This window comes from Stegodyphus dumicola, chromosome 5 (assembly GCF_044657685.1).
Source record: "Stegodyphus dumicola isolate Sdum_Otavi_A_Nest chromosome 5, ASM4465768v1".
In the NCBI taxonomy this organism is placed as follows: domain Eukaryota; kingdom Metazoa; phylum Arthropoda; class Arachnida; order Araneae; family Eresidae; genus Stegodyphus; species Stegodyphus dumicola.
The window spans coordinates 124,054,429-124,068,957 of NC_140772.1; the positions used below are offsets into that span (position 1 = coordinate 124,054,429).

The 14,529-nt window shown below is 32.8% G+C and overlaps 1 protein-coding gene across 1 annotated transcript in view; it reads right to left on the minus strand.

Moving 5' to 3' along the window:
- The window catches only part of Dbp73D (putative ATP-dependent RNA helicase Dbp73D), a 43,439-nt gene that overhangs the window by 16,467 nt on the left and 12,443 nt on the right, over positions 1-14,529 (minus strand). Inside the window, exon 2 of the mRNA XM_035354773.2 lies at positions 10,786-12,618. Within this exon, the coding sequence (XP_035210664.1) occupies positions 10,786-12,618 (1,833 nt within the window). The remainder of the gene's footprint in view (positions 1-10,785; positions 12,619-14,529) is intronic.

Consider the following 14,529-nt stretch of genomic DNA (forward strand, 5'->3'; position numbering starts at 1 on the left):
TCTTTGTTGAATTATGTCAGGCATATACTATTTACCACAAAAAGTTTTAAAAGTCTCATTGGCTCCAAAAATGTGACGCGACTACCGCTATACTTGTTATTGTTGATCATCTGAAAATTTTATCGGCTGATTTAAAAGATTTTGTAACTTAAGACAAATTGATTTTCCAACTTGGATGATGCAGCCAATGCTAGTGGATTTGGTTGACATTTCAAATATGCAGTAAAAAGAAGAACTCGCAGAAATACAAAATGATGAGTCAATTAAAACTTTATTTAATATAAAAGGAGCGATGACATAGCTTTGTAAGGAAACCAAAATCAGATATCCAAATGCAACAAAATTTACAAGAGAACTATTGTTACCCTTTCCATCTTCATATTTTACTGAATGCGGATTTAGTGCCATAAATGATTTGCTGCTAAAAAATTAAAAAATAATAATAAAATAATAATAATAATAAAAAAAAAAAAAAAAAGAGAGAAATCGGTTGGATATAATGAAACGGGGAGACTTGAGACTCAAGTTATCTAAATTGGAATCTGACATAAAATTTCTTTGCAGCAAGTATCAAGCGCAAGAAACTCGCTAAATTTAAATAATAAAAATGACTAATACTTAAAATAAAAAAACTTTCACTAAAATCAGTTTTTTCTTGAATTTCAGTTCTCCATGTTTTGAAAGTTCACTTACTGTGTTTGCTCATAAAATTTCGTAGTCATTTCTTCCTAAAAGCCATCATTCAAGTTTCTTTCATGAAAATTTCGATTTTTAAATATTAAAAATTATGTATATGCTAGGGGAAGCTTAAAATTTTTAGAGAGGATTAGGTGGGGCATAGCACAAAAAAGGTTGGGAAACACTGTACTAGCCATGTGTTCCATTGTAGCTCTTCTTCGAAGCCAATGAATGCCCTCCTCAATCAATGAGTTGGTGCAACTATGAATGTGCGATTGCAGAAATCGGGGGGGGGGGGGGGGAATCCGGCAAAAACCAACATATATTTTGAATTTAATTAAACCTACATATATGGAGTTGACTACATAAACAAGAGTTATTAAAAAAGTGCATACATGGCAAAACTCAAAATATCAAGGAACGTTTTAATGGCATTTTATTGCAAATTGTTCCGAAAGAAACATTCATAAACTTGCAAACATTAATCTTTGGAGCAAATGTAAGTGTTGTGTTATTTAATGATGGATTTATAGGTTTTCTTGAAGCGTTTTCAAGGTTAGGTATGTGTCCTGAATTTTACACTGAGCAGGGAATTCGAAAACTTCATAAAGTGCAAAATCATGACTCTTGGCGGCATTCCACAAGTTTTACAAAAAACACACAGCAAAAATTACGCTTTCTCGAAAGAAAAAGTGCAAAGTGTGTGAAGAAAAAACAAGGTGTCAGTTACAAAGCAGGAGGATTTTAATTATCAGGGATGCTTCTTTCACTAAGAAATTGTTTTATGAAAACTTTAAACTTGTTTTCTGAAACATGTTTTTTCCTGTAAATATTGCCAATGGTAACAGCCTTAACTCAAAATTTTATGGATAAAATTAAATGATACTTTCTATACATGTTTCATACATAACCTGATGCATGCTCTGAAGCGGAAGATTTTAGAAATATTAATTAGAAGTTGAATTGTTACTTTTTATTTTAGATTTTGGATGCAATAATAGAAAAATATACAGTAAATACTATACATTTTATATGAATATTTCTTAATTATTTTGCTTCATTGCATACAAAACAAGTGTAAACATAAATACAAATTAAAAAACTGCATATTTATATATACATTGTTCACCGTGGTTGTTGCCGTAAAGGCAAAATTTAAGCAAAGATTATTCTTTTTTTTTTTCCCATTATTTTTCAAAATTAAAATTACTTAGCATAACGTTTTAAACTGTTTTCACTCATTAATATGCTCATCTTCAAATTGATATGTTTATAGTTAAAATAAAAACCATTTTTAAAAAAATGGTACCCAAACAAGGTCGGATACCTTAAAGAAACAATTATTTTAGCATAAATTTGTGTAATCAAGAATTTGCTCCGTAGCTGCGCATCTGCTTGGCATACATCCCCAACCAAAACATTCTACGTAGAAACATCGCTGATTTTGCACTACTAATATTTTATATTCCTGATGCCAACCTGGCAAATCATTATTTATTATATTTTACTTCCTTCACCACATGTTTATCAGCATATGACAACTTGAGTAATGACTCTTGCAGCGATGCATAATTTTTTTTTATATCAGAAATTGAATAACAAAGAGTATGGTAACCTTTTATGTTGACATTACACTTGGCGATGATTAAAGTTAAATGCTCTAAGAAATGTTGACAACGTTTGGTTTATTAAGATTATGGCAAAGCACACTAGGGCTATCTGCCTAAGGGAAGGAATGCATTCGTGGAGGACTTTCTAAGGGAAATTGGCTCGTATACACGTTACACATGGAAATGTTGACAAGGAAAAATTTAACAAACGTTTCTTTCCATATGCTAAAAATAAATTTTATTCACGATACTCATAAACCAAAAGATAAGATTTAGTGCTATTTTAATTAAGAATAACTGATTTGTTTTCACATAAACCCAGAACCGGCGCCAGAGATCGTATTTTCGAATTTAGAGAAAGAAAAATTTTTGGAATTAGAGAAACACCAAGCAACAAAATTAAGGGATGATGAAATTTTTAGAATTTAGGGAAAGTACTGGAACCCGAAATTTAGAGGCGACAAAAATTTAGAACTTAGAGAGGCATCTGGTAGCAGAATTTGAGACCCGCAGAGACTGCATCAGGCAATAAAATATCTACTGCCAGCCCTCTGTAAGCCTTAAATATATGTGGAAATTTATTTATTCAGGACTCGGATTAGCATTGTGTAAGAAATAGACAAAAGTATAATAAATAACTAATAAAATTCAGGCTTAATTGTCTCAGTGCGCAATAGAAGCAAAATAAAATTCAGCCGAACAACTCGTCTTCTGTTGCCAATCTCATGATACATAGCCAATAATGTATAACGGACGCTATTAAGCTAGGCTAAAATTATAATTAACTGATTCCAAGGAATTTTAGTTAATGTAGTGAATTGCACTGTTCCTTAACTTTCTGAATCGATCCAGCTCATTATTTTTTGCAGGTTGTTATTATTACAGCATTTTTATGAAAATTAAAGTTTGAACTTTCGATTATGCCGAAATAATTCTGGAGCTGCAACAGAATCTACGAAATGACAGCATGTTTCAATGTTCATTAAACAAAAAGTGGAATTGCTGCAAAAAATGGATAAAGGTATATTCATCTTAAAATCTCGAGTAGCATAGCATGGGAAAATCAACTGTATATGACATAAGAAAACAGAAAAAGGAACTTTTTGAATTTTAGGGGTATTCCGACACCCCACTCGCAGTGAAAACAGGAAAAATTTAACAAATTAAATTGAAAAATTATTCATTATACTAAAAGTGATGGTCAGACAGTGTCGCAGCGAGTGCATGCCATTGACAGGTCCAATGCTAATGGCTTAAGTCAAAATATTTCATGAAGAAATGAACTTAAGCTTTAGCTGATTTTGAAGCTGCTGAACTATTTGCAAATGAATTCATTTAACTCATTAATAGTGAAAACCTGATGAAACTGGTCTTTTCTGGCCATAAAGTGGTACCATGAAACACCTTGGCTACTTCTACAGAAAAGGCTCTAACTGATGTCTAATGGGCCATTCCCACTTGGTACTCAACGATGTATCGAAGCTAACCGACGCATGGAACACGGCTCTACCTAACCTAGCTCGTTCACACTTACTGGAAGCATCTACTAGCCACAGCCAATAATTTGAGTAGATGATGAAGCACGCTTTCATTTGTTAACATTTCGTAGCAGTCTTCTGCCATGAATCTTTGAGCAACAGAGCGAAAACTTTTTGTTAAAAAATGGTTCAACCAAAATGTATAGTGAGTAGAAAACAATGAAAATGTATTTTGTTGCGGAGTTTTCTTCTTGCAGCATATGTATTACTTTAGTAAAAACGTCACAATGTGAGTGGGTGAAATCCATTTACCTGCAGAGAGCAATTCATGGCCATCATTCTGTTTTGCTACCTCATCTACGAGAGAATTATAAGGACGTATTAAAAATTAAAAGCATTGTCCTAAACTGTTTACAAGGGAAAATTAGGAAATGGCTGGAACACAATTAGGTACAGTTTTTAGAACTTAGTTCAAAGAAGTAAAAGTTAAAATATTAAGATAATTATCATTACTTGAAAAAAATGTGAATGATAAATATCTGTATTATATAATAACTATTATTCTTTTCTGGGTTGACCAATTAAGTATGGCAAGGGGTTATACTTTCCTTTTGTTCAAAATTTGGTCATTATGTAGACAGGTTCCAAATCATCAAAAATTATTTTGAAAAATAAAAACATGCTTTATTGTTATTATTTAATTATTATTATTATCAGTTATTTTCATTCCAAATGATTAGGGGAATGCACGAGTTTATAAAGTTAATGGGATTCATTTTATTATATGAGGCAATAAACAGTACCTTTCTTTTCATGATGAGAAAAGTTTATAAGAAAGAAAAATATTACATAAACGCTTTTGTCTATGCTTTGCTTTTACTACTTTTAATTCCATTGCTAACTTTATAATACCACACTTCCTCTGACACTCAAAAATCAGGAGATTTTTCACAAAATGATAAAAATATAGTTTTTAATAATGAATTAACTTTAAATAGTTACTAATTCTTAAATGCAAGCAACACAAAAATACCTTACACATAAAAAACATTTTTATTACTTGCATCGTTTAAGAAAACAAAACAAAACAAAAAAAATCAGTTTTCGTACAAATCTTATGAACAGTGGCAGATTTTGCTTTCGTATTCAGAATGTTGTTATGAACAGTGGCAGATTCGTGCTTAGCTAAACTTACAGTAATCGGAAAATGTTTCGTCTGTTGAGCAATTTTTTTATTTTGAGAGAAATTTGTATCAGCTTTATGCTTATATTTTGCAGTATTATTTTGAGAACTGCCAGTTGAATTGCTGAAAGGTGCAGAAATTACTTTTTTTTTTCTCAAACCTATTTTAACAATGTAAGAAGTAACTACACCTCCATTTACTTTAGGTATTTTATAACTTTCAATACAGCCTTTTATCTTAACTCTCGAAGCATTTAATTCTTCTTTAAAAAATGCAAAAAGGTTCCACTGATCGAGAATTCTAGATAAGCATTTCTTTAAAGACAGCCAGCGTGTACACACATATTTCAAAATTTTTCTCATTTCAGTATTATGCAGCTGTTGGAACTGTTTCAATTTTTCCTTCCTTTTAGAACTCCTTTCAAGATAATAATAAATATCAACAATGTGTTCATCTACATTTATTCGTAAAGAAGCTTCCCTTTTTTCAGCTGCTAAACTTAAGAGGTGACATGTGCACTTCATAATCTGCACATCTGAATTTTTCTTTCTTAAGATGCAACACCAGTCTTCAAGCCTACCATTACTTGTGCATTATCGGCACTAAGTGCTAAGGAATTATCCAGAGGGACTGCATTTTCTTTTCAAAGAAAATGCAACTCATATAAGTATAAGTTTTAATAATTAGCTGTGCTATATTAAAGCCTGTCGAATGTCCTTCTAAAGTGGGAACAGAAAGTAAACTGCACTCAATTTCTGAAGACTCTGGATTAAAAAAAGAAACAACAATTCGATACAGTTTTGAATCGGTATTATTTCTTCCATCCGTAGAGAGGCACAACGGAGCTATTTTAATGCAATCAATAACTGAAGATTTATTTTTCAAACCCATTTCTTTAACAATTGCACCTGTTTTGGTCCTTGTTATTGAGTATTTCTTAGCGATTTTACTATTGAAAAACATTTTTCTAAATAAAGCTGCAGCGTGATCCTATGCATTCAGCGGCAGGTTGTGCGCCAGTAAAAAGGCAGAGAACAGACATTCTGCATTAATAACTTTTTGGTCCTTTGTTTCCGAAGAAAAATTTAATTTTTCATTTTTTTCAAAACAACTCCCGTTGCCCTTGTGTTTTTCTGTACACACATGATTGAGAACATCCACCCTTCCACCATGCGAAATCGAAAAATTGCAATGACAGACGGTACACATCGCAAATTTATTACATTTCCTTGAGGAAATAATGGAAGGAAAGTCAACTGTGTACTATTTTTGAAACGTACGGGAGTATTTCACCTTTCTCGCAGACATACCAAAAGATGATAATTTCTAAAACTATTTCCTGAAGGCACGTGTACTCACACAACTCAGAACAAGATGAACAAAATAATTAAAGAACATCCAAATAACAGCCTTGAGCTTGCTTTGTGTTCATTGGCTAATATACGCCAGATGACATGCAGTGGAGCTCGATGCTCATTGGAGAACGGCGTTTCTGGATACGTATGCTCTCACTCACAAAGCAGAAATTCTCATCTGATTTGCAAGGTTTTGTTTTAGATATAATCTAGAGAAAATTCAATTGCTTTCACACGTCCAAAATCACTTTTTTTCTCTCCATATAACGAAGTATTAAGCCAAGTTCAATGAAAATCGTGAGATATTTTAAGAATAAGAAAAAGTCGGGAGAAATATATTGTAAATCGGGTTGGCGGGAGAGCGGTTAAAAATCAGGAGTCTCCTGCCTAAATTGGGAGAGTTGGCAACTGTGTAATACAATTAGATATATTATCTGAGATCACTGATATCAGTAATTCAATTAATACTCCGGATTCAAAATCGAAACACAAAAATGTAGAGAAAAGAAAATTACTTACCATTCCAATGGAAACAATCCGCAATCATCATCCAAGCGCATTCTTTTTTAAATTTATTTTTATAGTCTCTAAGTCGATTATCCCATATAACGGAATGTCACTAAATTTTGGCAATTAGACTACAATCTTTGCTCATGTCGTCAGCCATGTTGTTTATTGAACTTAGCATGCTTCTGTTGCTGATGATGATTTGAAATACTCTCCTGATTAGTTGGTTTCATGTGTCGATTAGCTCCGTTTTGCATGAAGTTCAGCTTTTTCAACTGGGTTCGTAGTGACAAAAAACTGGTTTTTTCTAGCTGATCGGCTGTGTTGATTGCGTCGGATGTGTTCATTAGCTCCGATATGTCCCAGTGTGAACGCCGCTAAAGCTTCCAAAGCAAGACCAACAATTTTAGCATGCGCAAATGCTACAGGAACACACAAGTGTAAATTCTGTATAATTGGAAAAAATACACGACCTATAGCATTTAAAGGAGTACAGATTTTCTTCGTTATATATTGTGCAAATAAAATAACATGAATGACACAAGCATTAATGAATGATTTGTTTGTAATCCATCTCCACCCGAGGCTCGGCAACATTTGAATTCAGTTGGATTACCTAATGACACAAAAATGCCCTGAATGTATAGATAACTGTTCGGCTCACACTTCAATTACGTTTTGGTGAAAGATAATGCATCCGTATTATTCTTTTCTCCAAACTGTACGTCCATCATTCAGCTTATGGATATTAGAATAGTGCATGTGCTGAAATGCAAACATAAAGTAGCATTTTTAAAATTCATGTTAAATTTCTTCAATAATGGCAAGACTATTCAAGAATATTTTAGCATAAAACCTGCTGTGTGGAGCATCGCTAGACCATGGGAGGATGTGTCTCCAGATGCTTTAAAAAGTGCTTGGCATAATTTATGGCCAGCTACCATATTTCGTAGTAAGATGATGAAGATGATAGCCGAGAATTCGAAGGTTTTCCGATATCGCAAAGCAAAAGTGAATTTTTCCAATTAATGGTTTTCGTAAAGAAATGTACATGCAGTAATAAATGAAGATGATGTAACAGAAATTTTTTATTGCAATGAAACCCCAATCATGAATCAATTAACGGATGATGAAATCTGCAGCATGGTTCTAGATCCAGAAAACACCTTTATCGACATTGAAGAAAAGTGAGAGAGGTTTTTGAAAACAAAAAAATTTGATTGACACAGCAATTGCAGGACTTAAACAGTTGAACTTTGTAACAATAAGAAATTATATCTGTCTAGAGAATTAGAGAGAAAATATTAGCACAAAAAAAGCAACTTAACTTACAGTGAAAGAAATGTTTAATAAAGTAAACAAATAAATATTATGCTTCGTTTTGTATATTTTGTAACCCTTTAGATCATAAATGCTTCGTTATTTCATAAGTCACGATTTCATACTTTTTAATTTTATAATTTCTATATGCCATCTTTACTAGATCTAATATCCGGAAAAATCCCAAATCCAAAATTCGTGCAGTCCCGACAAGTCAGGGTCTCAGACTTTGTACTGTATTATGTTTATTAAAGCTATATTATATTAGGAAACATTTACTACTATACACATATTCTATTTAAAAAATTTACATTTTTTCAATGCATTTCTCAACAGGTGCTATTCTGTATGAAGATTCCTATAGCCATTTATTTTGACAACTTACAGCAAATGGAATTACACTCTAAAAATAACCTTACTCTATCTTACATGTACAAGCTGCACATTTGTCACAAGAAAGTACGTGAAAATCAGGGATGCACCTTATACATGAATGATTATAAATAGATACATGCAAACACATGGAATAATAAACAAGATGCAAACACATGGAAGATGCATATAATTTTGCACAAATTTAGTTCTGATTGGGCAAGTACAGGAAACTATGACCTTAAACCTGGCTTATTTATTGCTTAATAATGTAGTGCTTTATTAAAATGGATTTGTCCAAAATTTTTCTACACTCCTGCACCTGTAACTAAATGTAGGACTTTTTTTTTTTTTTCAGAGTTCCTTTTTACATTCCAGCTCAGAGAGAAAAAATTTTCTTACTTTAAGGTTAATAAAAACAAGGACATTCTTTTAAATTAATATCTTCTTTCTCGAATGCCAACTGATAATAATAAGTAAAATTTTTGCAGTCAATCTTTGAAGGTTCACAAAATTCAAAATCTTCCCTTTGGAATATACAGATTATGTTCACAGAGATATCTTAAAAACAGTTCATGAACTGCTTCTTAGCATTACTGTATCTTAACAGTCTTTGAATTGAAAAGCAGTGATAACTATAGGCTGAAGGAAAACAAAAGTCCTGAAAAAAAAGGGTCTGTAATCATGAAGTAACAAACAAACCAAGTTAACAGATTAAATATAATCTTTCTGCTGGCTAGAAACGTGATTTTTGAAATTGCTTACATCCTTAAAAGGACCATTTTTAAAATTTATTTCGCACTTAATTGTAACACGTTGAAAATGCCTATGTGAAAAGACTTAAGCCTGAAAAAAAAAGATAAATTGTTGAAAGATCTTTATGTTTTTGGTAAGGGCAGCTAGTGAAAAATTGCATTTAAATTGTGAATTTCATCAATCATAGTGTAATTTACTTAAAAAATTTACCTCTAACTTTATAAAAGAACAATTACTCATGAATGACCAAGCAGTTTTTTTTTTTATGAGACGTCGAACAGCTTTGTTAATTAGATAACTGTTAAGCACACAAACATCTGATCCTTTTTTGGAAAACAGTGAAGCACATACATATCTGATCCTTTTTTGGAAAACAGTGTCTTTTCCTGCGAATACATGTTCTTACAGGATGTTATTAAAGCTCGCAAATTTCATTACAGAAATGATATATAGAAAATAATAAACAGAACTGAATCTTTCAAAAATGAGCAAAGAAGATGAGCAAGTCAATATATGTGCTAAAAATTATGCATTCTATAATCAATGCTGGGGATTAATACCTAAAAACATAGATAAGAATGTTTTCCAAATTTTGCTTTTATATAGAAGCCTCAGAAGAACTGCAAGCTACAACTAAAATATTTCGGCGATGGAAGACTCATTTTTAGAATATGTGTGAACTGAGAAAATGTGAGTAGAAACTGATAATGAGAGAAGTACAGAAAAATATGATGACATACCAGCATTAATCGAATCTAGAAAAGCATTGCAAATTCTAATAAAAACTTTTGAATGAAAGTTACTGACCAGAAAAGCTACCAGCAACAGTTTTACAAAATTGAGAATACAACTGAAAAACTGATGATGAGCAAAAGGAACGGACATGTTTAGAACAATGTAAAAGTTAATTTCATCAAGTATGTTATAAAAAATAAATTTCAAAACTGCATAAACAGTTTAGTTTCAGCATTAACTTTTAACTGTTATTTTAGGATTAGTTATTGGATTTAGTTGTTAGTTATTATTTTACTAGAGAAGTTTAAAACAGATATCATGGTTTGCAATACAAAAATCACCACTTATTAGGCTCAGCCGCTTAATAACTCAAATCTGTTTGGAATAGAAGTGATTTTAATAAGCAGCCAGTACTATATTGTTATGAAAATAATAATCTTCCTCACTCTGGAATGAATTATTTAATTACATGAAGCCTAAGATCCTCTCATATTCAATGACTATCAACTACTATAGGAATATATCGCTGATGAATACATGTAGATAGTATGTGCACTTTAAGAAGAGAGGACTTAGACGCATACAGATTTTTAAATGCATTTATTCTGAAATGATACTAGTCACAAATTTCTATGGTTTATCTGGAACCTATAGGTGTATGAATCAATCAGGTTCTGATAGCCATTATATCATACACAACAACATACATAAAAGACGAAAGGTGTGTTTAAGGCAAGGTAAATAAAGTATTAAAATGAATAAATAAATTTAAATATATTAAGAGACTTACTTGATTTTTACATCAGCTATTTTTAGAGCTTTCTGATATAAAGGAACATATGTGGTAAGGTCTTGAGAGTCAACATGTTCTCTTTCAGGAGTTGGTATTTCTGCAGTTTTCAACATTTTTCTGAAACATGTAATCTCAGCTTCAGATAACAAAGTTATTGCTGTACCTTTCTTACCTGCTCTAGCAGTCCTACCTATTCGGTGGATATATGTCTTAACAAATGTAGGTACATCATATGAAACTACGCAGTCTATATCTTCAATATCAATTCCTCTTGCAACTAAATCTGAACATACCAAAATGTTTACTTTCCCAGAAACAAAATGCTCTAGAACAATTTTACGCTGTATTGGTCGATTATATGAGGAAATTTCACGTACTTGCAACAGACCCATTTCAGCAAGTATTACATGCAATCGTTGTGCACGTTCTACTGTCTCAGTAAAACACAATACTTTTCTAAATGCTTTCTGTTTAATAATATGACAGAGAACCATGGGTTTTGTTGCATCCTCACAGATAATTTCAAACATACGTAGTTCATCAGGTATAGGACATTTACCAATCCACCCATTTTCTGCTTCAGATGGTAATGCAGCTGTAAATAATTTTGGCTTATGCAAAGAAAGTGTATGTAATTTTTCTGGATCATGAGAAAGAGTTGCAGAATATAGCAGCTTCTGCATTGGCTGCATAATGTATCCAAAGCCACAAGCTGTGGATGGAGGAGTGGACATCCGTTTGTTACTAAAATCAAAACAAACACATGAAGGAGAAAGGCTTTCTTTATACACAGAATCTTCTACTTGTTTTAACCAACCTTGTTGTATATCATCCATCATACGATCTGCTTCATCTATTACCAAATAACGTAAACTCTTAAGACAAAAGCCCTTAGTCCTATGAATATGATCAAGAATTCTGCCTGGAGTAGTGACTACTATATCAACAAGACTTCTGAATCCACGATTTCCTTTTTTAACAAGTGCATTTTGTTCAGCAAGAAAAGACTTGTGACCAGTGAGAAGAATGACTTTTAGATCTGTACCTTTCACAAATGTTTCAAACACTTTATAGACTTGAATAGCTAATTCACTAACAGGTAAAACTATAACTGCCCTTATAGCACACACAATTCTATCTTTCAAACACTGAACAATAGGAAGAACAAATGCAAGTGTTTTGCCGCTACCTGTGGGAGCAGAAACACATAAATCACATGGGCGAATGTAAAGACACTGTTGATTGCACTGCATTAGCCATGGAATTACTGCAAGCTGGACAGGAAAAAGATACTGAATACCAGCCTTTTCTAAATTTTTTTTAATTACAGCATCTAAATACGTTATTTCAGAAATAAGAGACTTTTCTTCTTGCAAATCTCTGCTAATAAATGTTGGATTGTTTAACCATTCTGGTAAAGTTCGTTGTGTTTTTTCAATTTTTTTATTCTTTATTTGACCTATTTTACAAAAGTTCCCTGATAAATCTCGTGGATTAGAATCAAACTCATCGATACTTGGCTGAATTGCATTTTCCACATTTAGTTTTTTCTTTGGCTTTTTATGTTCTTTTTCACTGCTTTTTTCTGTGTTTTTTTTCTGTGTTAAAATTTTTGTTTCAAGCAGTTCTACATCTGATGAATTACTGGATTCTAAATAAATTTCTTCAATATCTTTCTTTTTTAAAATGTTATTCTCACCATCATTTTTTCCTTGTAAATAATCAGTAGATTCTTGTTTTCTTTTTTTTCTCAAAGGCTCAGTATCAGCACTTAAATTTTCTGATTGTTTAAACACTTTCAATGGCTCCTCATCATCACTTCCCCAATATCTGTAAAAGAAGACTTAAAAATATACACACAAAATACAAAATCATTATTATAATAACAACATTTTTCACTACCATTACAATAAACTTAGATGTTAGAATAAAAATTAAGCACTGTAATTTGATGTATGTGTAAAATGACTTTTACCTTTAATACTTACGAGTGCAATCCTAAAAAAAAAAAAAAGGTCTCCTATATTTTTAGATATACAAAGAAACATTTATTTTCTATAATTGTTACATCTCTTTAAAGATTGAAGAATGCTTTATTTTTCAACATAATCGCCATTTCAATCGATGCATTTTTGTAGACGCTGTGGCAGTTTTACAATGCCCATGTCATACCAGCTTGCCGCCATGCCCTTCAGGAAGTGTTGACCCTCAACTTTCCAAGAAGTCCAAGAAGTTGTCCTTTTCGTCTCCATAGCGGCGAAGAAATTCGCGGGAAGAATAAACCCGTTGCTGTTTGTGGTCTTCTGTCAACATACGCGGCACCCATCTTGCACACACCTTCCGATATTGCAACTTTTCCGTTAAAATCCTGTGCATGGTGCTTCTGAAAACCTCAGGAACCAAAATGCAGACAGCATCCAGAGTGATCCTCCGAACTTTACGCACAAGTTTCTTAACTTTCGTGATTGTCTCATCGGCAATTGACGGCCTCCCACTCCTTTCTTCGTTATGAATTTCAGTACGACTGGCTGTAAACTCTCTACACCACTTGCGAACTTTTTTGACATCCATGCACGACTGTCCATACACTTCCGTCAATAGGCGGTGAATTTCAACCAGTTTAACGCCTTTTGCATTCAAAAATCGAATAACTGCGCGCACTTTGCACTTGGCGGTAACGTTTATCGGGAGCTCTATTTCGAATGGCTGCCAAGCCAAGACGGAGCATCCGAGCAAAGCGCCTGCGTGCTTATGTGGTAGTGGAGAAAGCACCACGCACAACAGTGTTGCCAACAACCGTATTAAAACTTTCTCTACGTCCCCCAAAAATAGGAGACCTTTTTTTTGGGATTGCCCTCATAATATCTTTTCATGATAAAATATCCTATTATAAAATAAATCTAACTTATACCAACAGAATTAAATAATTCCATCCTTCTAAACTCAACATAATTTAAAATGCACAAACACGCTTCACTGCATAGACTATAAACTTGCTCATAGATTGCTTTTAGAAAATTATGATTTAGTTTTTATTTTAAATAATTTTGATTTTTGTACATATGCCTGCAATAATTTGGAATGTCTGTAAGTAGATGATGTAGCATTCTATAGTGATACTTAAAGTAATGATGGTATGTTGCAAATGCAAAATGAGTAAGTTGCAGTCGTAGCTGGATTTAAACATTCCTTTTCACTTTAATCGGCATTTGCAGTTACAAATAACTTGATGTAATAAACACACCTGTTCAAAAACTTCAACATTTTAGATATTGTTGCAGTAAGAAGAGAAGCAGCGACAGCACACCTAGTAGCAATAAAGCTGGAAAGCAAATGCAATGTGTTTGAAACGAAATTTTAGTCCACAGTGAGCAAATTTCGATTTTGATATCATTTGATTGACTGATTAATAATGCTCTAAAACTATTATTAGCTCTTTGAGAGTTTAAGTTGTAGAGATAGAAGTTTTTTTTTTTGAAGCAGGCAAGATGAAAAATTAGCAACACCTTCGCCAGGAATCGAACCGCGGACCTCTGGAATACGTGCCCAGCGTGCAGATCATCACACCACGAAGGCATGCCAAGAAGGTGGGAGAAATACCTTATATACTCCTCCTTTTAAAGGGTGACTGGGGTTTTTTGGGGAACAAAATCGCCAAATCCTGGGTGTGGAGAATCATCATCCAACACCCTTTTAGTTCTGGTACCAGTGTAGAGGCATTAGGATTTTTTTGGAAGCAGG